At 38.6% G+C, this 27,619-nt stretch overlaps 1 protein-coding gene across 2 annotated transcripts; it reads right to left on the bottom strand.

Moving 5' to 3' along the window:
• Nucleotides 1-40: 40 nt before the first annotated feature.
• Nucleotides 41-26,734, bottom strand: LOC117292924 (probable ATP-dependent RNA helicase DHX34). 2 transcript variants are annotated; one of them, XM_033775097.1, is made up of 27 exons: nucleotides 26,650-26,734; nucleotides 24,017-24,699; nucleotides 22,731-22,819; nucleotides 22,357-22,518; nucleotides 21,361-21,446; nucleotides 20,593-20,730; nucleotides 17,718-17,907; nucleotides 16,842-17,059; nucleotides 16,294-16,347; nucleotides 15,323-15,550; nucleotides 15,073-15,180; nucleotides 14,507-14,603; nucleotides 13,400-13,547; nucleotides 11,378-11,552; nucleotides 11,064-11,150; nucleotides 9,744-9,818; nucleotides 8,532-8,642; nucleotides 7,992-8,150; nucleotides 6,870-6,959; nucleotides 6,283-6,429; nucleotides 5,740-5,882; nucleotides 4,603-4,713; nucleotides 3,896-4,017; nucleotides 3,220-3,387; nucleotides 2,616-2,724; nucleotides 2,041-2,186; nucleotides 41-1,104 (listed from the first exon to the last, which is right to left on the bottom strand). In XM_033775097.1, exons 2-27 carry the CDS (start codon nucleotides 24,619-24,621, stop codon nucleotides 926-928), a joined length of 3,945 nt encoding a protein of 1,314 aa, XP_033630988.1. In that variant the 5' UTR covers nucleotides 24,622-24,699; nucleotides 26,650-26,734; the 3' UTR covers nucleotides 41-925. The 2 variants fall into 2 exon arrangements, with proteins under 2 accessions (XP_033630988.1, XP_033630989.1); XM_033775098.1 differs by lacking the exons at nucleotides 21,361-21,446; nucleotides 22,731-22,819; nucleotides 24,017-24,699; nucleotides 26,650-26,734 and having other exon boundaries at nucleotides 22,357-22,386.
• Nucleotides 26,735-27,619: the final 885 nt, after the last annotated feature.

Raw genomic sequence — 27,619 nt, 5'->3', positions numbered from 1 at the left:
CGACCAATTGAGCTCAAATTTTCACAGGTTTGTTGTTTCATGCATATGTTGAGATACACCAAGTGAGAAGACTGGTCTTTGACAATTACCAATAGTGTCCACTGTCTTTAAGCCTTTTCGAGGTACCCTATTTTCATGGGAACCCTATTTTTGCGTTAACCTAATTGCGTGGGTACCATAATTGTGTGGGTACCCTTTTTTCGAGGTACCCTATTCTCGTGGGTACCCTATTTTCGAGGTACCGCAAAAACAAGGTACCCACGAAAATAGGATACCTCGAAAAATAGGTTACCACCAAACAGGGTACCTCGAAAATAGGGTATGCACGAAAAGAGCGTACCACAAAAGTAGGGTACCTCAACTATATGGTCCCCACGAAAATAGTACCCTGATAACTTAAATTTTGAGTTCAAATTCGATAAAATGCTAGACCTTCAGAAGAAAGCTATAAAAAATTTGCTTCTAGGAAGTAGACCTTCTGGAATTGCAAGTTTTAGAATAGAAATTAGTTTTGTATTGTATATAGAGCCTCTTGCATATATGCATGATTCTAACAAATTATGTGTATTTTGGTATCATTGTCATCAAAAGCCATGTTCCCATTGCACATTTTATAATTCCGCAACATTTGCATAGTGTTTGACAGCAATGTTGCACTATGTTTACAGCGCAGAGCTGTTCCCTTTGAACTTTCGCAGCCCTGTTAAGTTGATGCAAACTAAGCTTTTCAAAAGTACAGTGGCACTTTACAGCACATTCATTACTATTAATATTTTGTTTTAATAAAACCACAAATCGTGGCCCAAGGGCCAAATTGCATGTGACTGGACAGATAAATATATTAAAAATATAAGATATAGAGAAAATTATCAAAACAACTACTAAAACAAACAAATTATTTATTTAAAATGTTAATTCAACATCATCAGTCTGCTGACTCTTTCTTGGCATGCATCCTCTTGTGTTTAAGAATCTCTGTGGATGTGAAGGAGAACTCTTGGTTGCAGACGATGCATTCATATTGCCTCCTCAGCGTTCCCATTCCAATCATGTCGCTCTGGGTACCCTCAGCCTTCTCCTTGAGTTCTGCTTCATCTTGAGACGCTGTAAAAGTGAGGATAAAAAATTATAATTTTAATCATAGTTATAATTAATAATAATACTAATTATAGTGCAGGCCTCTAAATAACCCATGCACCCTGTGCTTTTGCTTTGGTACCCTTTCCAAAGTTCCAACACATCAACATTTTCCTCATAGAACAGCACCAAGAGTGAACATCAAGGCCTGAGTGTCACGGCCGAGTGGTTAAGAGCATCGAATTCAAGTTCTGGTGCTAATTCACCGGAGTGTGGGTTCGAATCCCGGTCAGGACACTTGTGTCCTTGAGCAAGATACTTTACTATAATTGCTTCTCTTCACCCAGGGGTATAAATGGGTACCTGCGAGGGTAGAGGTTGATATTGTGAATGAAAACCTTTCGGAGCGCCACGGCAGCTCGGGGCTGTATACTCCCTAATGGGAGCTGAGTAAGATTAAAGGGATGTTTATTGGCCCAATGACGAGGGGACTAATGTAAAGCGCATTGATACGGTTTATTGTGAAATGCGCTATATAAGAATTTGTTATTATTATTATTATAGTGGCTTCTTGTATACATGTAGTGCTCATATCCGTCACTCAGTGACGCTCCTGGCACTGTGAAATACAGTAAGGCATGTGTGACTACGATTGAATTATAAGACCTATTCCTTTCACTGCTCTAGTATTGCATAGGAGATGGGTTCTAACCCCACCCAAGTAACATCCCAGTGATTGGTTTTACAGAGCTTGAGAAAGTACTGAGTATAACAGTACTGTACTGTGCTAACACACATCAGTGTATATGGATAAAACCAAAATATATATTTTGATATTTGTTATTGAAAAATGTTGTTTTCCACTTTTTTGTTTTCCCCGCTTCTTCTTAAACCCATCTCCCCCATCCCCCGGATTTCCAGTTAAAAACGGAGAAATCACATCCCTGAAGACTGTATACTGACCTGTTGATGCCTGTAGACACTCTGTCTCATGTTGAATCTTTTCTAGTGTAGTCACAATCAGTGTGTCGTTGCAATGAGGACACGACCAATGCCGACGTAAAACCGAGCTGAATTCACCTAAAGAATCACTGGCAACGTTGAACAAACTGCAACAACAGATATAATGAGTTTGAATATGGGTCATTCTGAAAAAAACTCATCACTCGAAAAATAAATCTTATGATTTGGGTTTTGAGCAAAGAAAAATTGACTGGAGCAGGACCAACTACCCCCAGATTAACATATACCAGCGCTCTACCGACTGAGCTTTCCAGCCCTATGTTACTGTCTCCTGATTTCCAAAAATGTACTCCGCTGTAGTAGAATATAAAGCAAGGCAGTTCTCTAAAGAAAAAAGTCTACCTGGCAAGAAGATTTCCCCTATGTTACCGCAATTCAAATATATGTTAGATGTTAAGTTTGCGTTGGGGATAACAAATATTAATTTTAGTTTGAGGGTAAAACCCAAATGATCATTTGAATATATGTTGATACTTCACCATGCAATGCCTCAAATCCCATAAAATTGAACTCACCATCCATAGGTTAGGTAATCATTAACCTGCGTCCCTCCCTTAGTAGGGTGAGGGTGACCTTTCCTACTCTGTGATGTGAAGAATGTTTCTTGCTTTCCTTTCCCTTGGACTTCAATCAAAAAAAGGTAAACAAAAAGTTAGAAAATAGAATTAGCAGAGTCTTTCTCGAAGGCTAATAAATGACAACACATCAATCTCTGTTTTATGTATTTCCACTTCACTGCTTATGTTAAACTTAAGGCCTTTTGCACACAAAGACAATAAGCAGGGGGGGTTGGTCCACTAAAAACACAACGTTAAGTCCACAAGGTGTGAAATGTACCTCTGCTCTAAACAAGCACAGGTCCCAAGTCCTTTTAAGACCACAGTCGCGATTAGCGTCTAAAACACCCAACATTGTGTAATTATACCATGATCTGATGATTGCTGTGCGTGCTGTGTGAATAAACACCGCACGAGAAAAAAAAGGAATTAAATCAAGATGTTCAATCTTTAAACGTATTTTTGATGAGACTGTTTGCACAACTCCTTCATAAAGCAAGTTGTCAAGATCGTTGAGATGTTTTTAAAAAAGCCCTCTCTGCCAATAAGAATGGATACTTACCATGAAGGCCAGTGTAGAGGTTGTGCAGTTCAGTTGAGCCAAGTTTCCTCATTGTGTACTCAACGTGGCAATCTAGAAACTCAGCTAGTTTAATAGATAGAACTCTCTCCTGGTGTACAACACGCAGATTGCCACGCCCACCTGCAGACTCAACGGACAAGTGACTGTCTGCAAATACAAAGTAAAACATTCCAAATCAGGGCCAGATTTTTATAACTTTTGTAGAGGATTTTGGCCATGACATGAGTCCTACTCACTGTGAATGGAAATGTATGTAATATAATTTACCTGTAAAAGTTTCAGCTTCATTACGTAGTTGTCAAGTTTTTGAGAACCCCCCCCCCCTAAATCAGAGCAGTGTTTGCAGGAGAGTCAAGTAAATAAGATGCACATGCTAAAATATTTGTTGTCTCCTGTGATGAGACAAAACCTTTTTTTGTGACATTGTTTTACTAATTTCTCAAAAACTACAGCACCTCAGCAAGTAATATTTGAAGGGAAGCTTTCTACCATCATTAATGTAAACCTGCGGAAAATTTGTTTTGTGTCTAACAAAAAGTACCCAAACCTTTTACTGACTGCCTATTGATGTTAAGTGACGTTCGGTTATGCACTGATTTATAGAAAGTGACTAGTCCTTGGAATAACAAATCAGCAACTTTTAAAAGGTTTCTACCTTTTAGTCTTATTTCAAGGAGTTGAAGCCATGAAGCTCGTAGCTGCATGACAGCAGATAGGATGTGCTCGGCTGTATCTACATCAGGAATGGTAAACTCAATCCACTCATCGACAACCAACCTGAAATACAAGTACAAACTTGAAAATTAAATGATTCCTGACTTGATTCAACAGAACTTGGCCCAATTTCATGGCTTTGCTTACAGTAAGCAAAGAATCTGCTCTTACAGAAGCAGGGAGTTCTGCACTTTAAAGTTAGCAGGGAATGTTTTATTAAGTGCATTCATATTCCCTGTGCTTCTTCGCCTACACAGCTAGCGCAGAAATTCTCATGCTTATGAAAAACAAGTTCAACATAAACACAAATAGGCTAGCCAGAACTTGGATGCAAAATATGGAGATTTACACAATGTTATAATAATGTTCAATAGAATTTGTTTTTTATGTCCGGTGCGACTGTCAAAACAACCATCCTGAAATATGAGCGCAAATTAGCTTGAGAGCGCAAAAGCTTCTTAGTGCAAAGCCTGCTTCCATACATTTATCTTTGGTTTTGAAAGACCTACACTGCAATCTATATGGTTTTATCTTCATTTTCTTAAGTTTTGTTATCTTACAATGTAGTTATAAAATATTACTTTATGCTATTTTGGAAACAAAAATGTGATGACAATGTCACCTTTACTGCCAAGGCTGGGTAATTACCTTGTACATGACGGGTTGGTATCCAAGCAGTTTGCATACAACATGACAGTCTGTAAAGCTGGTACCCTCATTGTGTTTACTAAATATGGTTTGTTAGTTTCCAGTAGAGATCTGAAAGAAAACGGTGAAACTATTTAATTCATATAAAAGACAATAGACCCATTGAACTCCATCCCTTAAAGGCACTGCAGCCGATCTCACAAAACACTAGGATTAATCCCATCTCGAGTTTGGACGAGTAACCTGTCCTAACTTAGGATGGGTTCAATGCGTTCTACGTCTTTGGATATGGAACTTAACTCGTCCTAAGTCCTAAGATTAATACAAAGTTATGATGAGTTTGGTGAAATTGACGGCTGGACACGTCCTGTATATTGTCAAGACAAGTATTCTTACTTGGTGTATCCTGACATACGCTTAAAATAAATAATGTTGGTCAAATTGAAAGAAAAATTATTCTTATTGCATTTGTGTGCTTTAAGATTACTGAGAAAGGCCTCAGGCCTTAAGTCTTTCTCAGATTCAAAATATTGAGAAATAATCTCTTTCTCCAAACTTTTGTTACTTCAGAGGGAGTCGCTTCTCACCATGTTTTATACTATCAACAGCTCTCCGTTGCTAGTAAATTTTTATTCTAACATATAATAAAATTGTATCCCATTTGCATTCACAGTCAGTATGAACCAGGCTTAAAGGCAGTGGACACTATTGATAATTACTCAAAATAAGTATTAGCATAAAACCTTTCTTGGTGACGAGTAATGGGGAGGGTTGATGGTATAAAACATTGTGGGAAACGGCTACCTCTGAAGTGACATAGTTTTTGAGAAAGAAGTAATTTTCCACGAATTTGATTTCAAGACCTCAAGTTTAGAACTTGAGGTCTCGAAATCAACCATCTAAACGCACACAACTTCGTGTGATAAAGGTGTTTTTTTCTTTCATTATTATCTCACAAGTTCGATGACCGATTGAGCTCAAATTTTCACAGGGTTGTTATTATATGCATTGTTGAGATACACCAACTGTGAAGGCTAGTCTTTGACAATTACCAATAGTGTCCACTGCCTTTAAGCAAACTGTTCTAATTTGATTGGCTGTGGTGATTAGGGTTAATTAAAGATAAAACAATCTTACACGTATGCAAGGAGTTGATGTTTACTGCTCAAGGCCCCTCTGGAACTAGAATGGCCTACTTGGTCTTTCTCCTCTGGTGGTTCAAGGACGGATGGGTTGTTGGCAAATACTCCAGTGGGATGAAGAAGAACAAATTGCTTGGCCTGATAAACAAGATCATTGTTAGTTCAATGGTATAACTGTATAACATAGACAAACCCTGCCAAAGTTTATACTGCTTGAGTCTGGTCCTCTTAAAAACTTAGCCACATTACATTGTACGTCAACAAGTATTCTTGGCTAGGCCTATGTCACTAGAGGCAATTTACAGACAGTTCCAGGCAATCTCTAAGAAGAAAATGCATTCACATTTGATTTTTCACATTATTGTCTCAATGATCGTAAGACACTGTTCTAAGAAAGACTCATGTGCTACCAAAGTGGTCCTGTAGCACGCACTGCAGTTGGCTGCCTATAAGTTGCCCTGTAAAAGTTGTCTCATGTGAAAAGACGGTAAAGTGAATAGAGATCATTAAAAAACTTGATTTTAGGAAAAATGCATACCTTGGTATGGAATACTTGATCACATTCTCGGCGGTAGGTGTTGCAATCCTCAGCGATGGCTAGCTGTGGGTAGAGTCCGCTACACAGAATCACCTTCAGAAGGTTCAGCTGACGTAGAGTGAAGCTACGATTCAGGCTGGCTGTGGTCTGCCAGGGGCCAAAAAAAAACCAACAGGGTTATAAAATAGTTTTTAACTATACTTTGTAAGCTATACTTTGAATAAAACCTCACATTAAAGGATTACAGAATGGTAAGAAAAAACTACATAAAACTTAGACTGTCTATTGATGATGATAGTAGAAAACATCCCTTGAAATATTACAGTCTGAAATGTCATAATTTGATGAGAAATAGAAAAACAATTTCCGGTTTGGAGTTTATTGCTCAGTGAGATTATTTTTTCGATTGATGATATGCAATGTAGAATTTGAAAGAATGACTTCACAAATGTCATATTTGATGAGAAATACATAAAACTAATTTACCGTTTGGAGTTTATTGCTCAGTGAGCATTCTATCCATTTTTTTACCAATCGATGTCATGCAATCAAATGTGTTATGGTTTTTTCACTATTTTCTCTGTTACCTGAAGACGGTTGAGGTCATGGGTCAATTTGAACTCTAGACTCTTGAGGTCCTTGCCATCATCATCTTCATCATCGCTCGCATCAAAGTCCTGCAGTATCAACAAAACACAAAGTATTAAACACAAAGTGGAAAGCACCCCCACAAAATGCGCACCTACCAATTTGGTTTGTGAAGGCGGTCTTGCTCTCTGACAAATTATGACAGTGATTTTTGTATTATTATTATTATTTTTATTATTATTATTTTTTTTGGGGGGTGTGTGTTTAAAAAATAATGGATTTCCAGTTTAAAACAGAGAAATCACATCCGTACACATTGCACAATGTGGTACACATCTGCCTGCAATGCAGGAGGTCTACTGACCCCATCGCATGAGCACAGATAAAACATAACAATTTCTTCCATTAACATCTATGGTATTTCATAGGCACCATGGTGATGTAGAACCAAATCCAATGCATATAATAGATGTTAAATCCAATGCAACTTCTGCAACTGTAGGGACTGCTTTTGACCAATGCTCAATATTTTAAATACTGAAGAAAAAAAATACATTCCTCGAAGCAAACACAGTTGGGGTGAATGCGCCTGTTCTGCCACGGACCCTGGATCAGTGATAGGCTTCCTTACCACATCAGACAATCACCTAAAAGACAAACTTTTAACACGTCACTCTTTACAAGAGCTTGCATGAGCAATGATTTTTTTTTTATGCAAGTCGCCTGACACACAAGGCCTGAAGGCCACTTCAAGGTGTGGGCTACAATTATATTTTCCAGCATGTCCAGAGGCCGTTGCCACCTACTCCTAGGGCTGAAACAGGGTTACCCCTTTCACAGTCCATTCGAATGTATGCTTGGGTATCATCAATTCGAAGCCTAGCCGGTAGAGCAGAGAGCACTACCTCCCCAATTTTATGTAGCAAGTGTCACGACCAGGATCCGAACCCACACCCTGCTGATCAAACACCAGTGCTCGAATCCGGTGCTCTTAACCACTTGAACATGGTACCATCTAAATGTTACGATTGATTGATACAAAAATTAATATATTATACAAATAAATAAATAAATAAATACAAACAAGATAATTTCCTACTAATACAGAGAAACAAACTGACCTCCTGTCCTAATCGGAGAACTTTGCGTTTCTTAGGCCCACTGTGTTCTTTTTTCTTCAGATCTCTGAGTTGTCTTTTTTCTAGATTCCGTTTATACCTCTCTGCGCTGCTATAGCGTCTCTCAGATGGATCGCTCAATCTCTCCACAAGGTTATGATCCTACATGAACAAATTGATTGAATTGAAATGCCATTATTAATCATAATAACAAATTCTTATATAGCACTTTTTACAATAACCATCTCAATGCCCTTTACATTAGTGCCCTGGTCAAAGAACCAATAACCTCCCATAATGTTTCTCAGCTCCCTGGGGAGTATACAACCTGGGCAACCATAGCGATCCAAAGGCTTCTTCAAACACACTATCAACCTCTACCCTCTCTGGGTGAAAGTATCTTACTCTAGGACACCAAGTGTCACGACTGGAACTCGAACCCACACTCTGACTTAACCACCAGAACTTGAATTTAATGCTCTTTATAACCACTCGGCCATGACACCCTGCATGGGGGTTCAAATCCCTTTAATGGTCACCTACCCTGAGAAGTGCTTCAAACTGTCTCTTGAGTTTTGACATCTCATAGAATCGCTGCTCTTCCAATCCTCGTTTCTTGCACCATTTTCGAGAAGGTTGACCTTTGCCCTTTACCTGTTAGAAAGCAATGGTCGGATTCAATAAACTAAAATAAAATTAAGATTTGGGGTTTTACCCTACACTGATTTTTAGTAGGCACTGCTTCCAGAGTTTTTTTGGGAAAACATCCACAGAGGAACTTAGGTGGGATTCGAACCCTGGTCACCAAATAAAGAGCATACATTTATGAATAATTGTATACCAATAATTTGGGCAGAATTCAAGGTAAACTATGACATAAATAAAGTTCAAATATAATAAGAACAGATTCAATTTAGCTTATATATATCAGATTTGAAAAAAAAATATGAAAAATGTAGATGCTATGTTCACATGAGTAAAATTCAAACAAGGTAAATTCAGGGATAAGTATAACAAGAGTCAACTTGCAGTAATTTGCGGCCACAATGGGTATTTTAGTACGAGCCACTTGGGTACACAAGCCACATCACTATGGTCTGAATGGAGCTAATAGTATATTGAAAATGTCAAGCCTCGATCAGTATACGTTTTCTCAAATTTCTGGTTTAAGCTAAAACCTTAAATAATTGCAAACTCATTGACAGTAACTTATTTATCAATTTCTTATTTACCCTGGGGAAACTTTTTAGTGAAAAAACTGACTTTCAAAGGTGTCCAGCATTAAAACAACCATTCATAAATACCCCAGACAGTTTCTCTACTCCTTTTGGTGGGAAGCGCGTCACGTGGGTGTGCATAAACCTGTTATTAATGCACACCGGAGCTCTGTTTATGCACACTGAGCTGGCTTCCGCATGTCGGGCGCACAAGATTATCACGCGGAACGCCCAAATCATAGCTGTCAGCGAGTAATCTAAGCACGCGCTCACACACAACCCACGCTCCTCGTCACAAAGTTTTTGGAAAAAATATTTTTTATTTAGTAAAAGTGCATTTATGAATGGGAATAAAAGAGTAGTGACTCGTTCTTCACCGTCCGTTTAAAACCTTGCAGGGTCGTTGTTAGCGATAAAGGCCCTCGCCTTCGGCTCGGGCCTTAATCACACGGCCGCCGACCCTGCCAGCTTTAAACGTACGTTGCAGAACTCGTCGCTACCCTTTTATTCCCTTATTAAAATTGTTAATTGAACTTACTTGAATCCATTCATCAAATGCATTCAATAATGTGAAAGGATCTCCATGGTCAGACTCCAGAGGGCGCCGTGCAGTCTGTTTACCAAATAAAACAAATGTTTACAATGATTAAAAAAGTAAATTTAACATGATAGATACTAAAATCAAATATTTAACCAAATATTATTTTTGGTTTTATCCATATACACCGATGTTTGTTAGCACTGTATTCTCAGTACTTTCCCGAGCTCTGTGAAAACAAATCACAGGCATATTACTCGGGCAGGACTCGAACCCACAACCTTTTCAATTCTAGAGCAGTGTCTTACCAACTGTTATTATACAAAACGTTACCATTACTGACAGGAGTGGGTTCTTTTAAAGTTTAAAACCATTTGTAAAAAAAAAATACATTTAACATAAATGCAGGGTGCAAGATGATTTTAACTATTTCTGCACACCACAGAGAGGCAAAAGTAGCTGTCAGATTAGCTGTGTAAAAAAGGCACTGGAGATTTTTGGTTGTTACTCAAAAAAGATTGTTAGCATAAAAAGTTACTTGGTATTAAGCAATGGAGAGCTGTTGATAGTATACAACATTGTGAGAAACGGCTCCCTTAGAAGTAATGTGGTATTTGAGAAAAAGGCAATTTCTCACTCAAATATTAAAGACATCAGGCCTGAAAGCACACAAATTTGTGGAACAAGGGTGTGTTTTCTCTCATTATATTCTTGCAACTTGATGACCAATTGAGCACAACTTTTTATAGGTTCTTGGATACACCAAGTGAGAATACTGGCCTTTGACATTTATTAAAGGTGTCCAGTGCCTTTAAAGGCAGTGGACACTATTGGTAATTACTCCAAGTATTTATCATCATAAAATCTTTCTTGAAGTAATGGGGAGTAATGGGAAGTAATGGGGAGAATATAAAACATTGTGAGAAACAGCTCCCGCTGAAGTGACGTAGTTTTCCAGAAAGAAATAATTTTCCACGAATTTGATTTTGAGACCTCAAGTTTAGAATTCGAGGTCTCGAAATCAAGCATCAGAAAGCACACAACTTCGTGTGACAAGGGTGTTTTTTTCTTTCATTATTATCTCGCAAATTAGACGACCGATTGAGCTCAAATTTTCACAGGTTTGTTATTTTATGCATATGTTGAGATACACCAACTGTGAAGACTGGTCTTTGACAATTACCAATAGTGACCACTGTCTTTAAAGGTCTCTTCAGTAGGAATCTTGACTCAAGTAAGACATAAAAAGCTCTGTAGACTACTTTTGGACTCTCCATAGATTCATCCCCAAAAGTACTATAAACTTCAAGAGTTACTTGCCATAGCTTCCGAGTCCCTGTGTGCTCTACTTGTGAATGGTGATTGGACACTGAGAGATGCTGCAATGCATAACACTGGCTCTATCATCTGTAATGACCAAAACAACTGATTGGAGAAAAGGAATTTTTACAACGCCTAATATTTAGGCCTCAGTTCAAAGTGCAGAAAAAGAACAACGGTATTAGGTAAAAGCAACACATAAAACAGAGAAGACAATTATAAAACACCGAAAGAAACAAAATTATTAAAAGAGAAAACAAAAGGAGAAAAAAGGCTAAATGATAACAGCAAATCAAAACATTGTTGACACTGACCTTGAAGACTGTAGCCATGATAAGCATCTTTCCGATGACTACATCTACAGGTAGGTCAGCAAGGAGTCTCCCAATGGATGTCAGCTTCTCCTGTTGAGTCAGAGCTCCTTGCTCCTTCAAGAAGATGATGGAGCTCTCTACACTGGAGGCAGGAGGCGGCTCAATGAACGGGAATCTGTAATCAAAACACACACAAGCTTATATACCTTTTTTTTCTCAGTTTTTTTTTTTTCTTTTCTTTTTTTTCTTTCTAAAACTGAAATCCTGTTTTCCGTTTCAAAGGGCGAATTCTGCGAATTCTGTCCATTTTTGGAAAATCATTGGCTGCCAATGTAACACCATGGTAACACTAACAACTGTGCCACAGCTGAGCAGGACCACTTGCAGTTGGGCAGGACCATGCGCAGTTGGGCAGGACCACTTGCAGTTGGGCAGGTCCATTTGCAGTTGGGCCGCCCATTTGAAGTTGGGCCGCCCATTTGAAGTTGGGCAGCCCATTTGAAGTTGGGCAGCCCATTTGAAGTTGGGCAGATCATTTGAAGTTGGGCAGCCCATTTGAAGTTGGGCAGCCTATTTGCAGTCGGGCAGACCCATTTGTAGTAAGGCAGGCCCTTTTGCAGTTGGTCAGGCGTAACTGCAGTTTACAAAAACACAAAGGCTATTTACTGTCGTTGTTACAATGCAGTACCTTCACGTCTAAGGGATGTGAGCTAATTTAGGTTAATTCATTATACGAAGTGCACCAAGAATCCTGTTCAGATTGTATGCCAAAACCTTTGTGAAAAAATACTGTGTTTCATAACAAACTTTTCCCTATAATGTGCACATATTCATTTTTCGATCCAAGCAAGAATTACTCAGCTTAAATTTAGATAAGTTTCAACAACATGAATTCAAAATCATTAAACGTACCGTTGGCCTATTACTTTTTGTCAAAGCTCGAAGCGATTCTACTTCATTAAAATTCCCAGTTATTCGGAACGACAAATTTGGTTGTGGTCTGTCTTGTCATGTAACTGCGTCGTGTTACATATTTGTCCCCATACATTTGTGCATGATGTCATTGTACCACGTACGGTAACACCTGTTGCAGTGAATGGGAAGGAGGATGATCACCTCGATCACTTGGCTGGCAGTAAGAACCGTTTTCAGATTGTTCTGATTTACAAATGGATCATAAAGGTGTCGGTTTTGCCGTCTTTTGAGTATGATTTAACTGTCATAATGAATATACATGTAGATGGTCTGAAAAACATAAAACTTCAATATTTTTGCAGCAGACGAGGGAAAATATCAAGACCTATACGTGCAACACAAGGAGAAAAGAATAAAGGCCACGAATATCGCGCTGAAAATTCGGAAAACATGATGTTTACACAGCCAAGGTCAGTTGCGTGTCTTATCTGCAGACAATGTATCAAGTTTCACTGCTAAAGAAAGACAAGTTAGCAGCGGAAACGTTTGCTGCAAACTGGAGTTGCGATCATGGAAGTCCCTAAGCGATATTCACCAACAGATGTTACGTTAAATCGTGAGAAGTGTTGACAAAACGACTGCCCTGACTCAGATGTTTGTATTTGTATATTGTGTTTGTATGGAAATAAATGTTGATTGATTGATTGATTGATGAAATAAAAAAGTACAGCATTTTGGGTAGAAAATAATTTGGTAAGGTCAATCAAACATTGAAAATTAATAGTGATCATCATATTTCACAAAGCGAACTGTTTCATTTTGAAACAAAATGTTTGAGTCAACAACAAAATCATTAATTTGTACAACTGGATTGAAAGTCAGTTATTGATCTGACTGCTGACTGCGAGCGTGTTACAAAAACACTATATGCACGATGGCGGCGCTCTGTGATTACTTGTCCATTGTTCACTAAATGCATTCATTGGCAAAAGTTGTCACTGAACAGATTAATTTAAAACCCAAATATAAGGTAGAGACTGAAAACCACATGCAGGGGTCCATAGAGATGAACCAACCTGATCCCCTGTCTAGCAAAACATGACCTACTTTCTAGGATCATTGAGTCCCAGTGCCATCATCTGTAGGATGAGTGAGTCCAGCGGAACTCGGTGAATCTCAGGCGTTGAGTACTCCTGGAACTCATCGTAATCTGACTCATCATAAAGACGGAAACATACACCTGGCCCGGTCCGCCCTGGAAGTACGAAATGTAATAAAATAATAGTGGCTTCAAGTAGCACGCATATTCGTCACTCAGTGAAACTCATGGTGCTTTAACATACAGTATTTTCTGCAAGGTATGTGGGACTACATTTGATTTATGAGATCTACTCCTTTGACATAGCACCATGTAATGGTTTACAAGGTGCTGCGGAGCAATATGCTACCAATCAAACCAGGAACACACCGGGACGAACCCCTTCTCTTTTTGTTAAGTGCACTGGGCTCCTTTACATGCATTAGACAACACACCGGACCTACAGCTTTACGTCCCATCCGACGAACAAAGCAATGAACAAGTGTCTTCCTAACTGCATTGGCTCCCAGTTAAGTTTCGAACAGGTTTCAAAATTCTTCTGTTAACTTTCAACCCTCAAACATGTCAATCTCCTGCTTATTTATCTGAACTTGTTCATCATTATTCCCCTACTCGGACTTAACGATCATCTCAACAGTCATTGCTTTCTGCTACTAGAGCTTCTTCCATTTTTTATGGCCACAGATCTTTTTCTTACGCCGCACCGTTTCTTTGGAATAGTCTTCCTGTGCATATTCGCCAAGCTAATACTTTACAATGTTTTAAGTCCTTGTTGAAAACTCATTTGTTTAAAGCTTCTTTTTTGTAATTTGCCTATTTGTATCTTGTATCTTTCTCTAATTGTTTATTTTATTGTTTCTTAATGTGCTTAGAGGCTTTTGCATTAGGCGCTTTACAAATGTCTTATTATTATTATTATTCCTTAAGGACACAAGTGTCACAACCGAGACTCAAACCCACACTCAGCTGATCAGAAACACCAGAGCTTGGGTGTTCTTATCCGCCCGACCGTGACACGCTAGGTGATAACTTTGTAATGAGTAAACCCAGTATACATGTAGGTTAAAAACTTAGCGATTTTGAATTACATGACTGTTATTTGTTATCACTCTTACCTGCTCTTCCTTTACGTTGCTCAGCGCTTGCTCTGCTAATCCAAAACTCCTGCAGTTGTTGCATCTTGGCTTCTGCATTGTAACTCATCTCCTTCACCTACAGGATGTCAATATTCCTTAAGTTTTAACAATATTCTCTTTATTTTAAAGTCTTTTTAAAGCACGGGATCCGAGGCAGTTTATATTGTATACTTGTATACAAATAGCAATAAACCAATTCAATCAATCAATCAATCAATCAACTAACCAATCAAAACAAAATAAAGAAGTTAAAGTTGCATCGATAATATGCCTGTGATATTTTGTTCACAGGACTCGGGAAAGTACTGAGTATACAGTGCTACACATATCGGTGTATGGGTAAAACAAAAAAATAAAAATAAAATAATAATAATATAATAATAAAAGCAAAAATTTATATTTAGGTTTGTGCACGCATGTACGTAGCACTAACAACTCTCAGCCAGCGAGTTTTCCTTTGACTTCGGTCATTTCAGGCTTGTGAAGTCAGATGCAAAAGAGTCAATTGTGAAACAAATTTTGAAGAAAATTAAAAAACTACATACTTTTCCAGAGTCAGTAATGAAGCGTATGCCATCTATAGTAACGGACGTCTCAGCGATATTAGTTGATACGATGCACTTCCTGACGCCTTCAGGGGCAATGTCAAACACCTGCACAGATAAACACAATCAATGTATTTTTAAATGTTTTTTATTATTTGTTGCTCTTTATTTAAGTCGCCAAACACACAAGGCCTGGAGGCCACTTCAAGGTGTTGGCTACAATCAACTACTTGTCAACTATGTGACTTACTTTATCTTGTTCAGTGATGGACAGTGTACTGTGTAGAGATAACACAATCCATTGCTTTGTCGTTTCAGCATAGAGCTTAGCAGCTTCCGTCACGCTGGATATTTCTGACATGCCGCTCAGGAAGATGAGTAGATCTCCTCTCTCCGAGGACGGATACTTCTTATCAATCCGCTGCATGATGCGTAGATAAGGTCGAGGGTCAAGCTTCTCAGACTTGGAGCTCTGCTCCTAATGAATAGGAAGAAAGGAAATATTTGATGTGTCTTGAGGCATGGCATGGTGGAGAATCCATATTCAGTTTTATATATATAAAGATCTTCCTGTATATGATTTGAGGCATTGCATGGTGAAGTGTCAATGTATCATTTGGTTTGCGGTAACACCATGTGTGTATCTACTTGCCAGCTGTTCTTTAGATAACTGTCTTTCTATATTCTACTACCACAGAGTAGATTTATCGGATTGTTCAGGAGACTTCTCAGTTCTGAAAAGAACTGCTTTTTAACTACTACCTGGGCGGAAGGTATAGAAAATTGGCTGGGACTATTATTACTTTAGCTTATAAATGTAGGATCATTATTAACTGCACTACCGGAGTGAGTTCTTAAATTGGTCTCAACGATTGGACTAGCTTGCTCTAGTCATCGTCAGGAGATCTTCCTGACAAGGAAACTCGGCAAACTTCCTCAAGGGGATATAAACACCAAGCTGGCAAGTAACAAAACAGTTGCACCACCACCTACAGAATCAATCCACCATATACATATACTGACAAACTTGTAGAAGTTTGAGATTAGTCGGTGAAAAACAATTTGCCTGAAATCGATTAAAAAAAGGATAAAAATCCAAACAGGAAATTAGTTTTAGTTTATTTCTCATCAAATATGACATTTCAGACGAAATATTTCAAGGGATGTTTTCCATTATTACCATTAGACCCATAAGTTAATTAAAAAAAAAATTAAACATACCTCCATTTTGATAGGAACATACTCCATTGTAATTGGATACAACCGGCCTGGAACCTGAATAACATAATACAAACGGCAAAGTTTAAGAATTTAGTATAACATTCCAACAACATTTATGAATTTCAAAGTTAATGTAATTTCTTTCAAAGAGGTGCTCCTAGCTTGGAATAAATGTTGTGATGCACTACTTCTTGAGTCCTAAAAGAGAAAGTGTTGAAAATTACTCGTCTCTAAACCTCATGCTAAAATGGTGTAAAATGCCATTTTATTTGATACTCTGTCAGAGCAAAATTTTGAACATCATCTGACATAAAAAACAAATGTTTTTTCTTTTATTATTATCTCGCAACTTCGGCGACCAATTGAGCTCAAATTGAGATATACCGAGTGAGAAGACTGGTCTTTGACAATTACCAATAGTGTCTAGTGTCTTTAATAGTTTTTTGGGTATGAATGAATTTACTCCCGGGTGTGATATAATATTTTGAGAGCCCCCTCACATGGTTGAAAATCCGGCGGACTAATAAATGAAAAGAAACTTTGAGTACCTGAATGACTGGTGCCTTATCAAAGTAGCCAGAGAAGAGACCGATATTGATTGTAGCTGACATGAGGACGAGCTTCAAGTCTTCTCTTTGCTCCAGGAGGCAACGTAAGACTCCCAAGAGGAAATCACCATGGAGATGACGCTCATGCACCTCATCAAGAACGATGACGTTATACTGCTGTAAGGTAGGATCAGAGCTCAGTTGTCTCAAAAGTAGCCCTAGTATGGTCAGAAAAATCAAATCAGAAAATTCAAATCAAGTTAAACAAAGTATCTCTTGCGCTTAAAGAACTAAAAATAGCTCTTGCGTTTTAAAAGTTAATGTTAAATTTTGTTGCTCATGAACCACATCTGGAACGATGATGTTATACTGCTGCAGGGTAGGGTCAGAGCTCAGCTGTCTCAACAGTAGCCCTAATCAAATCAAGTAATTTTGTTTTATATTAAAATTTAAAATAATAAAAATAAAAAAAAATAAAAAAATTCTGATTCTGACAAAAAAATCATTTGGAAGTCTAATTGAGAAAAAAACCAGCAGTTTCTGTTTAAACCTGGTAGACTAACAAAAGATGAAAGTCTGAAAGGTGCTCAATTTCTCATCCCTCGTACTACGTGGTTATTCTCAAGCAGATTTGTTTTGGAAGTGAAGTAAACATGGACAGTTTTGAAGCATATTAGGTTTAGTTTTACCCGTACACCGATGTGTGTTAGCACTGTATACTCAGTACTTTCCCGAGTTCTGTAAAAATCACAGGCACCTTACGCAAGTAGGATTCAAACCCACCACCTTTGCAATATTGAAGCAAATACACATGCTTTCCCTCTTGGGCAGACTTAAGGAAGGGGGGTTGCACAAAGTTTTATTATTTCTTATTACCTTCAGTGAGAAAGAGGATTTTGGTTGATGAACTCTTACTGGCCTCAAATCGAATCTGGTACCCCACCTCCATACCATACTCATGTAGTGTTTCAAACCCAACTCGCTTAGCCAGGGAGATACAGGCTATGCGTCGAGGCTGGGTACAGGCTATTCCCTTGAAGCCCGCTTTCATCAGATACTGTGGCACCTGAAACAGACAAGCAATGGGAGATTTTTGGATCATCCTATTACACAGTTCTCACCAGTAGTAAAGCGTGCTCAGACCTACATACGCAATACTAATGAGCATGTGCGCGCTTGCTCAGAGCTGCAAAAAAAGGACTGTTATGTCTGCTGCTGCCAGTGTCTTAAAAGTCTTGCATTCGACACTCAAAAGCTTGATGGTTTATAAACAAGGCAGGCACAAAGCATGTTCCAGGAGTACTGGATTGAAATAGGCCCTCTGAGACACACTCTGGGGTGGATTTCACAAAGAGTTAGGACTAGTCTTATCTCGAGTTAGGACCAGTTACTCGTCCTAACTTAGGACTATCCATGCAATTTGTATATCTCTTAGGACTAGTCCTAATAATAATAATAATAATAATAATAATAATAATAATAATAATAATAATAATAATAATAATAATAATAATAATAATAATAATAATAATAATAATAATAATAATAATAATAATAATAATAATAATAATAATAATAATAATAATAATAATAACCCATTTTTATATAGCGTTTTTCACACCCGGAGGGCGTCCCAAAGCGCTTCACATTATTACCCCTGGTCACTTGGCCTTAAATCACTCCTTAAACCATTTTAGCTCCCTGGTGGGGAGTATACAGCCTTGTGCAACATTAATATGCGCTACTCGGCTAAATCAATCACAAGAACCATCTCAGCCCTCACAGGTACCCATTTACCCCTGGGTGGAGAGAAGCAATTATAGTTAAGTGTCTTGCTCAGGGACACAAGTGTCACGACCGGGATTCGAACCCACACTCTGCTGAACAGAAACACCAGAGCTTGAGTTCGGTGCTCTTATCCACTCGGCCACGACGCCCTACACGATACACTACATGTACTTCTCTCATAGCAACCCAGTCTGTTTTTTGTAAAGGTTTTCTTGATACTTATTTTTCTCAGAGAGTTTTTTTGGAGTTTGTCTGTCTAGGCTGTTTTCTACCAAGCCTTGGCTTAAAAGACACTGGACACCTTTGGTACATTGTCGAAGACCAGTCTTTTCACTTCGTGTATCTGAACATATATGCACAAAGTACCAAACTTGTGAAAATTTGAACTCAATTGGTCGTCAAAGTTGCGAGATAATAATGGAAGAAAAAACACCCTTGTCACACAAAGTTGGTGTGCTTTCAGATGCTTGATTTCGGGACCTCAAAATTTAGTTCTGAGGTCTTGTAATCTAATTAGTGGAAATTAACTTCTTTCGAAAACTTTGCTAATTCAGAGGGAGCAGTTTGTCACAATGTTTTATACTATCAACAGCTCCCCATTACTCGTTACCAAGTAAGTTTTTATGCTAACAGTGATTTTTGAGTAATTACCAATAGCGTCCACTGCCTTTAATATGACAGCCTCATACTCCATCATCTGTGTTTACTATTTTGCATACACTATTCAACATTCTAATCATAATCATAATCATAATCTAATCATTTATTGTTTAAAGTGCACCACATACAATTATCTCAGCACACTTTACAAGTGACAATAAAAGTAAATGTTAAAAGGTTGAACAATAAGAGTAAAAGCTTTAACAACGACTACCATAATAAGAACGAAACAATGACAAAACAATTCTGTATATGTTATATCTTGAGAAGAGTAGTATGAAATAAATCTTGACTTGAATTAAATTGAAAAAAAAAAACACCTCAGCATTAAAATTGTAACTATTCTGTTTTATATAACACCCAAACAGATCCTTGACATTTGATCGGAGGATTGTTCGTCACGTGATAGCAAATAAAAGTACTATTGCACGCAACGTCACTCATCATGCATTTTTCGATCCATCCGAAATGTACTAATGCAAGCTGAGTAAAAACATCACTGCGTGCGTGTGTCTTTGGTAACGCAGCAGTGTAATACTGCAAGGCACATACATTCGGCGACTGCGTGTCTTAAAATAGCTGTACAGAATGCACATTGTCACTGTTGAATCCAACAGGCCGACCCAAAAGAAACGGGGGTAATTTCACAATTAAAAATTGTAGGCCTACGCTTTGTTTGTTTTGAAAGCTGTATCAATTCAATTCAATTCAATTCAATATTGGTTTATTTTCAAATAAAAATACAAGACCAAATAAAAAGTCATAGACTAATGCCATTTGGTTAACAATAAAATTACATCAAAATATATGTACAAGTTTACATGATTAAACAATAATTATTATTAAAAATATTACTATAGTTAAACAGACAAACAGGAATTGGGAAAACAGCTATGGACATGAGGGGGGATTTGTGGACACAAAATAAAAACAAAACAAGGGAGTTTTAAACAAAACAGCAACATTCTGTAGGCAAGGGAGATTTGGACACAACATGAGCACAAAGGAAATGAAACGGAGCGGTTATCATGAACTAATTGAGTTAAGCATCCTCCAATCGAAATGACAAAGATCTACTTGGATGTGATATAAAACAAATAATGAATGTTTTTAATTCGTGCAATAGTGCAAATATTTATCGTTGAATAGAACATTCCATCTTTCAACTCAAGAACATATTCGCAGCATTGCACTCATAAACATCCATTGTTTGTATAATAATATCATAATTTCTTTGAGTTGGATCAAAATTTGTAGCCACTTGTATGGCCCAAATGATCAATAGAACTTTTGTCCAACTCACCTGCGTTGACTTTCCACACCCTGTGTCTCCAGCCACAATAACTGTCTGGTTGGCTCTGACTGCATCTACGATCATATCCTGGTATCGAGCAATAGGGAGGTTGGCTTTATCATGGAGTAACTTAGCCAACTTTGTAAACTGTTGATGAAATATAAACAGAGTCAGCCGTAAAGGGAAAATACATGAATAATAAAACGGAAAGTAGTATTTACTGTATAGGGGTTGGAGCGCTTGGCACCATTAAAAAAGCACTGGGGAAACATCTAGACAAAAGGGGGACAAATGAGAGGCTACATGACGTAGCCCGACTCAAGAGTTACTGGCACGAATAATAATAATTATGATCATTTTTATGTAGCGCTTTATGCACCCATTTTTCTTGTAAGGCACTGCGTTAATTGTAGAGCGTCATAGAAGTATCATTATTTAGAAACATCTCTTCCCTCAAAGGTACCCATTACGCCTGGGTGGAGAGAAGCAATTATAGTTAAGTGTCTTACTCAAGGACACAAGTGTCATAACCGGGATTCAAATTCACACTCTGCTGATCAGAAACACCAGAGCTTGAAATGTTATTTATTATAAATATTATTATTCATGGTTTATTATGATATTATTCATGATTATCTTTCCTTTGCATGATGATAAGATTAAATAAAAATAGCTTCATGATAATGCTCATATCCATCACTCAGTGACGCTCTCTAGGCACAAGTTGTTGCTGATTTGGATTTGAGGGGTGAATTTGTACATTTATCTATAGTTCACCTGTTGCTTTTGGCAGAAGTCCATGTAGTACAACAGAACCTTGCGGAATTCTCTTATCCTCTCCTTTGGTAAGTCGTCTTCATCATCTACAATTACAAAACCAACTTGAAATAGGTTTTACGCTTAAGCAATTTTTGTTGCTACGTACGTTAAGCCAACAAATTTGCTTACCGTTAAGCAGCCCTATGCAATTGGGCCATGCAAACAGTGCAACATACACTGCTTTCTTCTGTTTTGCTTTAAAAGAACACGATCTAAAATCTCCGCGCGCAGATTGTTTACGTGCTTAAACTCGGGAAATAGGTGTACGTTTAGCATGGAGTTAGAATGGTTTTGAGCAATTATTTTTGCTACGTCAAGCAAAAAAATGTGCTTACCATTAAGCAGCTCTATGAAAATTTTTGTTGTATAAAGCAGCAAGCAAGCAAGCAAGCAAGCAAAAAGGGTCCTTAAAGCCCCAATGCTTAAGAACCCTGGTTAAGCGCAGAGCCCAATTTCATAGAGCTACATGCCGTAACGGTCAATTTTGTGCTTATTGGGCGCACCTAGCAAAGTTTTAATTTCATAGCCTTGCTTAAGCAAGGTTTTTTGCTTAACGAGTGGTAAACTAGTGTCTAAAATGCTTCAGAATTGTTGTACAGTGTATTATCTTCCTATAATTTACTCTCAAGTTAGTTTTTAAACCTTTCAAGGGGCGCTTCGAACCATTGCAAAAAGTACATATACACAGAGAAGGCGATGATTTTTTATTATCGCCACTCTGCATTTATATCGCCCTCCATTTTTGCTTTTAAAAGCAAACGATCTAAAATCTTGTGCGCACAGTTACGTGCTTAAGCTCGTGAAATAGGTGCGCGCTTAGCATGGAGGTAGAATGGTTTTAAGCAATTATTTTTGCTACGTTAAGCAACAAAAATTGCTTACCGTCAAGCAGCTCTATGAAATTGGGCCCTGGTCTTTAATAATTACCAAATGTGTTAAGAGTCATTAGTGTACCTTTAGAAGTGTTAAGCCATGATGACCTTCTCTCAGCCTCCTCAATTCCTTTGATGACCAATTTCATATTGATGCGATGTTTCTTATCATATCTCAGGGGCAGTCCTAGTACTGGAGATTTCCCGGAGTTCTTCTTTTTATCAGCTTCATTTTCAGCATTACCTACAAATGGAAAAATTTAAACAAATTTTGTATCAAAAATCTTGTTGTTTGTTACTGTCACACAAGTAACAAACAACAAGATTTTTGATACAAAATTTGTTCAATGCACTAGACCACGCCACGCCACTTGCTGGACTTTTATTTGAAACAAACTTTGTGATTTCAATGTTACATCTCTACAAAACCGCAACTTAAAAGTGAACAAACATTACCTTTATCAAGTTGCTTTGAACTCTGCTTGAATTGGAAGGTTTGGTAACGCTCAAAGAACTTCCAGAAATCTTTATAATACTGAGATTTTCTGAAAGTGAAAAACAAAACTTAATTATTAACACCAGAACTTCGGAGAACCATCAATTTTCCTCTAGCAGCCGGACTGCTGACTTGAATATCAACCTTGGCCCAATTTCACAGAGCTGCTAAGCACAAAATTTTGCTTAGCATGAAACTTTTACCTTAAAAGTACCTGATAAAAACAGGATAACCAACCAAATTTTCAGGTGATTTTCAGGATTTAGGCCTATAGCAAGCAACAGCTGTTCAGTAGCAAGCAATATGCAACAAATGGAAATTGCCTTGGTAATCTTGTGCTTAGCAGCTCTATGAAATTGGGCCCAGGACATTTCATTTTGGTAACGTGTACACAGGGCAAAAGAATGTGGGAGAAGAATCCCAAAAGAGCGCAGGGCTTGTTGTAGCTAAACATGTTTACTGGACCAGAAATGTTTCTGAAGTACTCCTTGATCTATGAGGTTCGATCCGCTATCGTCTTACGGGAGACGATAGCAGAACAAACCTCATAGTTCAAGGAGTATTTGTGAAGTACGCATATTACTCAGTAGAATTGAAAAGTTTTTTTCTGACTCGCCGTTAACATTTAAACATGATTTGTTTCTGTTCAAGGTATTACACAGTCACAGTGTTGTTATTCAATTGAAAAACACAAGGCCACCGAACGTGTCGGAACATAAGTCTGTACTGGCCCAACACACAAACCACTGGCCTCAGGTTCAGTGTAAAATTTTAGTCTTGGCACATAGGCATGCACCTTCCAGACCTTTATCATGTTGTTGTTCAACAGTGGCATACAAGGATGGACAGGCTGCCACCATTATTTACCGGCGTAGTATTGCCTCAATGGGAGGTTAAGGGTTAGCGTTCTGAGACTCCAGCATCCTGTGGTTTACTCGTAAGGTTCTTCCAATAGTACCATGGGTAAGCACAGAAAACTGTACGGAACCAACTTCAGGCCTGTAGGCTTCGTTTCACAAAAGGGCATTTTCTCTTTGCACTCCTCGCCAACCCAGAACAGTCTAGACAACGGCCTTAAAACCTACATGATGACCATGGACATGTATGAGGAAATTGTAAATTTCTACTGGGGAATTTCAAGGGCACTAAGGCAATGTCCGTGAGGGCTGAAGCAATCGCCTTTGTTGCCTCCATGAAGTATCAATCAGGCCTGCTGCAACCTAAACCTGTGATCAACTGTGCTTACCTTTTGATTATTCCGTCATCTCTGAAAAATATTGCATCTAATTCTCGCCGGTGTCTCTCCCAATTGAACACTCCATCAAGTACGACAGCTTCCTCTACTGGGTGCCGATCAGGGGGCTTCTCCAGAGATGAAAGTTTGATATCGTTTTCTCTAACCTTCTGTGTCTTTGACGTCATTGGATCATCCTGATTCATGGAGCTTCGATGAATCCCAATATCTGGGAAAATGTCCAATGATCTTGATTGTTCTGGTTTTGGAACATCGTTGGCAGTGTAACCATAATAAGTCCAAGACTTTGAACTTCTTTTATCATGTTTATGGTCCCTTGTGGGTGATGTTTTCTTGCTTGAAGATGACAAAGATGAAGTTCTATGTTTTTCTTTTCTGTCTCGTGAGGACGATGACCTTATATCACTCTCATCCCGATCCCATCCTCTTGATCGTGATGTTGAACTTCTTTCATAGTCATAATGATGCTTATCTGTTTTGATTCTAGAGTCTCTACTGCTTTCATCTTTGTGACTGTGAGAGCGTTTGGTAGTTCTATGCTTGTCAACTTTTTCATCCGTTGATCGTTGTTTTTCTTTACGCTCGATGTTTGCCATGATGGCGTTGATATTGTTTAGAGGAATCTGATGACCTTTTTGTCAGACTCCATTAATTGTCCCCCAATATGCAGTCACCTGTTCAAAACAAAAAAACTCAATTAATATTCTTTATCTCCAATGCCAATTTATCTCCAATGTATTAAATCATTGTGGTACTTATTGCAACTATGTGATACCTGCTGCTAATAGGATTCAAACTGCCTCTACATGTACAGTGTATGTAGCTACAAGCAGTCTCAGTGGTCTAGTTGGTAAGACATACTCTAGATTTGAGAAGATTGTGGGTTTGAATCCCAGCCGAGTTAAAATATGCTTGTGATTTTTTTCACCAAGAGTTTAAAGCACCGTTGCTTTAAACAACATACATAAGTGTATATAATGTACATGTTTTAGGGAAAACCTAGTTGGGGGTAACGAAACCCTCCAAATGGCGAGTCGGGAGGAGGAGGAGGGTTATCGTTATCGCAACTAGGGAAACCCTAGATCCAGTAACTGGGGCGCTGTATTGTGTCTCTCCCTCCCTCCCAGATAGATGGCACAACTGCATAGTTGCAATAACGTATACGTACATGTAACCCTCCTCCCACAGTCAGTAGGAGGGTTGCATTATTGCAACTAACAATTAAAACGACTTAAGAAAAGAATGTACCAAATTAGGGGGGTGGGGGGGGGGGTGATTCATGGGTTCGCAGATCTTCTTCTAAAAAATTAGAGCGATACACCATCATACCAAAGGAATAAATCCAAAATTTTAGTTTGCTGACGCTTTCGGTTTTGGAGATACCAGTTATCAAAGTTTGGGCCAAAAGACCCTCGAGAAACGAATAGTACATTCCCTGTAAACACAAAAATGTGCGCCAAGCTCCTCCCAACAAAAGTAAAACATTTTTTGAAACCTCCAGTTGGGCTTATAACAAAAGCAAACAAAAAAATTTGGGATCTCGTTGGCGCATCATGTTACGCGTACCTGAACCTTTGACGAACAGTGCCCTCGTGCCATTTTCAACGCCTCATAATTCAACGTGCCTATAAGATCCCATGAATTAAACAAGTTCACATAAAAGAGCTTACATCCCTTAAACAAATTTAAGTGCAAAGTGCGTGGGATCTCGTTGGCGCCGTGAGATAATAGAGGTCAAAGTTCAAATTTTACCAATAAACTGCGTTTTCGCACCTCCGTAACCTCGTGCGCCAACATCAATTTTTTTTTAAATGACAACCAGGTGTTGGAACAGTTTTCATCTTATGACAGTTTTCTCTAGAAATCCACGCGCCAATATATACCATTAAATTGTCTGTGTTTATCATTAAATGATACTCAGCAACACATAAAAAGCAAAAACCAAATGGGATTTGAGTGGCGCTAACAAATATTAGTTACAGATCAAAAGTTCACAAGACATGCATATACTTATGCATTGCTGTGGCAACAGAAAGTGAGAAATATCCCCCAATTTCAAAATGTTGGCAAATCATGAAGGGGATGGGTCTCCCCAAAACAAATTTGGTCAAGATATAGATTGGACTTGTTTTTACAAATGGTGTTAGTTTAATGTTGGTTGGTAACTGTTGGCCATGCCACACGAAGTGGGGCTATGAAGACCGGGAGAGCCGAAGATCGGTGTGTGGTGTGAACATTTCAATGGAATGTCCATCAAGTTTTAATTTATGTTTGCATACTTAATATGAAGATAATTAGGGCATCGGTTGATAAATTGCATCATTATTTTTTTCCCACTTCAAAGAAAACGGCATAAAATACCGTGAAAACTGGTAAGAGGAGGATATAATCATCACTGGTCAATGGGACTTTCTACGTACGACCATGGAGTACGACCGTGTACGACAGCACGACGAGTCCCACGCAAATGGCAAAATCACTCACTCACATGATTTCATTTCATTATTGTCCTTGCTCAATTTAAACAAAGCAATAAAATTACAATTGCTCTTCTAGAAAATCCTCTCCTCACCCCAAACAACTCACTGTTTTGTTTTAACACATATATTATTTTGTTTACTTACGTGCAATTCTTCACCTTTACCTCCCCGGTAAGTGATGTTTACAAAATCACGCATGAAGGTTTATTGTTACCGTAATAGCTTTTCACCAACAGAGGGCGCCCTTTTGCAAGGCATGATATACTGACCTGGGTGCGTTACCTGGGTCGACCCCGGTGTGTGGCGGTTTTTTCCCCAGGACAAGCGTGTGCAGATAATTACCCACGTTCGTCCTGGTAAAAAAAACCTCCACGCACCGGGGTCGAACGCACCCATATAGGAGACCGATCCAGTAGGCTCCGCCCACAACGCACGTGTGAGCAAGAACACGTGGGGCTCTCCAATGCCTTTCTGCAGTACTCTGCCACGCGCACGCATGTCGGACCTTATTTGTCGGACCATCGTTGCGTTGTGATTGGTCAATACGTAATGGGGCGGAGCTTAATGGATCGGTATGTACTGTTGGTTGGGTACAGGTGTGGCGGTTTCAGTCTTCCGCCGTGTTCAGTTTTCCGGGTGACATAGTCGGTCATATCAGCACGCTGTTCGAACGGTTTTAGCTTTCCGGCGTGTTCAGTTTTCCGGGTGACTTGTCAGATACCTCCCGCGAGTACCCTGGCGAGTACTGTAGTTCTCTCAGCAGTGACCCCACATTGTTTATATTACGATTCTTTTCTGTGTAGTCACATAATCTATTGCCCCATCTGAACATGTATGGGTATAACAGATACTAGCACAACACTCCTTTATTCGTGGGGAACAGCTGAGGCCTAAATATAAATTTGGTTTCCCTTTGTAGCTACTTTGCCGATGTGCTGTGCCAAGGTCAGGTTACTGTTTAAATGTACCCCTAAATAGGTATGGGATATAACCATAGAGTTACTCTATGATATAACGTTGTCCAAGTTATGACCGTTGAGAGAACGGCTTGTTGTGAGTGGTGTCTTGTTATGTGTTATGTACATACAGTAGCATTTGGATACATTAAATTCCA

Source organism: Asterias rubens, chromosome 7 (genome assembly GCF_902459465.1).
Source record: "Asterias rubens chromosome 7, eAstRub1.3, whole genome shotgun sequence".
Taxonomy (NCBI): Eukaryota; Metazoa; Echinodermata; class Asteroidea; order Forcipulatida; family Asteriidae; genus Asterias; species Asterias rubens.
Note: the sequence above shows the minus strand (reverse complement) of the source record. Positions and strands in the feature narration are given on the sequence as shown.

Coding starts and splice junctions, on each gene's coding strand:
- LOC117292924 (XM_033775097.1), bottom strand. CDS start 24,621: ATGGCAAACATCGAGCGTAAAGAAAAACAACGATCAACGGATGAAAAA. Junction 22,519..22,730: donor TTCAAAGCAACTTGATAAAG/GTAATGTTTGTT, acceptor TTCCATTTGTAG/GTAATGCTGAAAATGAAGCT. Junction 15,181..15,322: donor CCATCACTGAACAAGATAAA/GTAAGTCACATA, acceptor TTATCTGTGCAG/GTGTTTGACATTGCCCCTGA.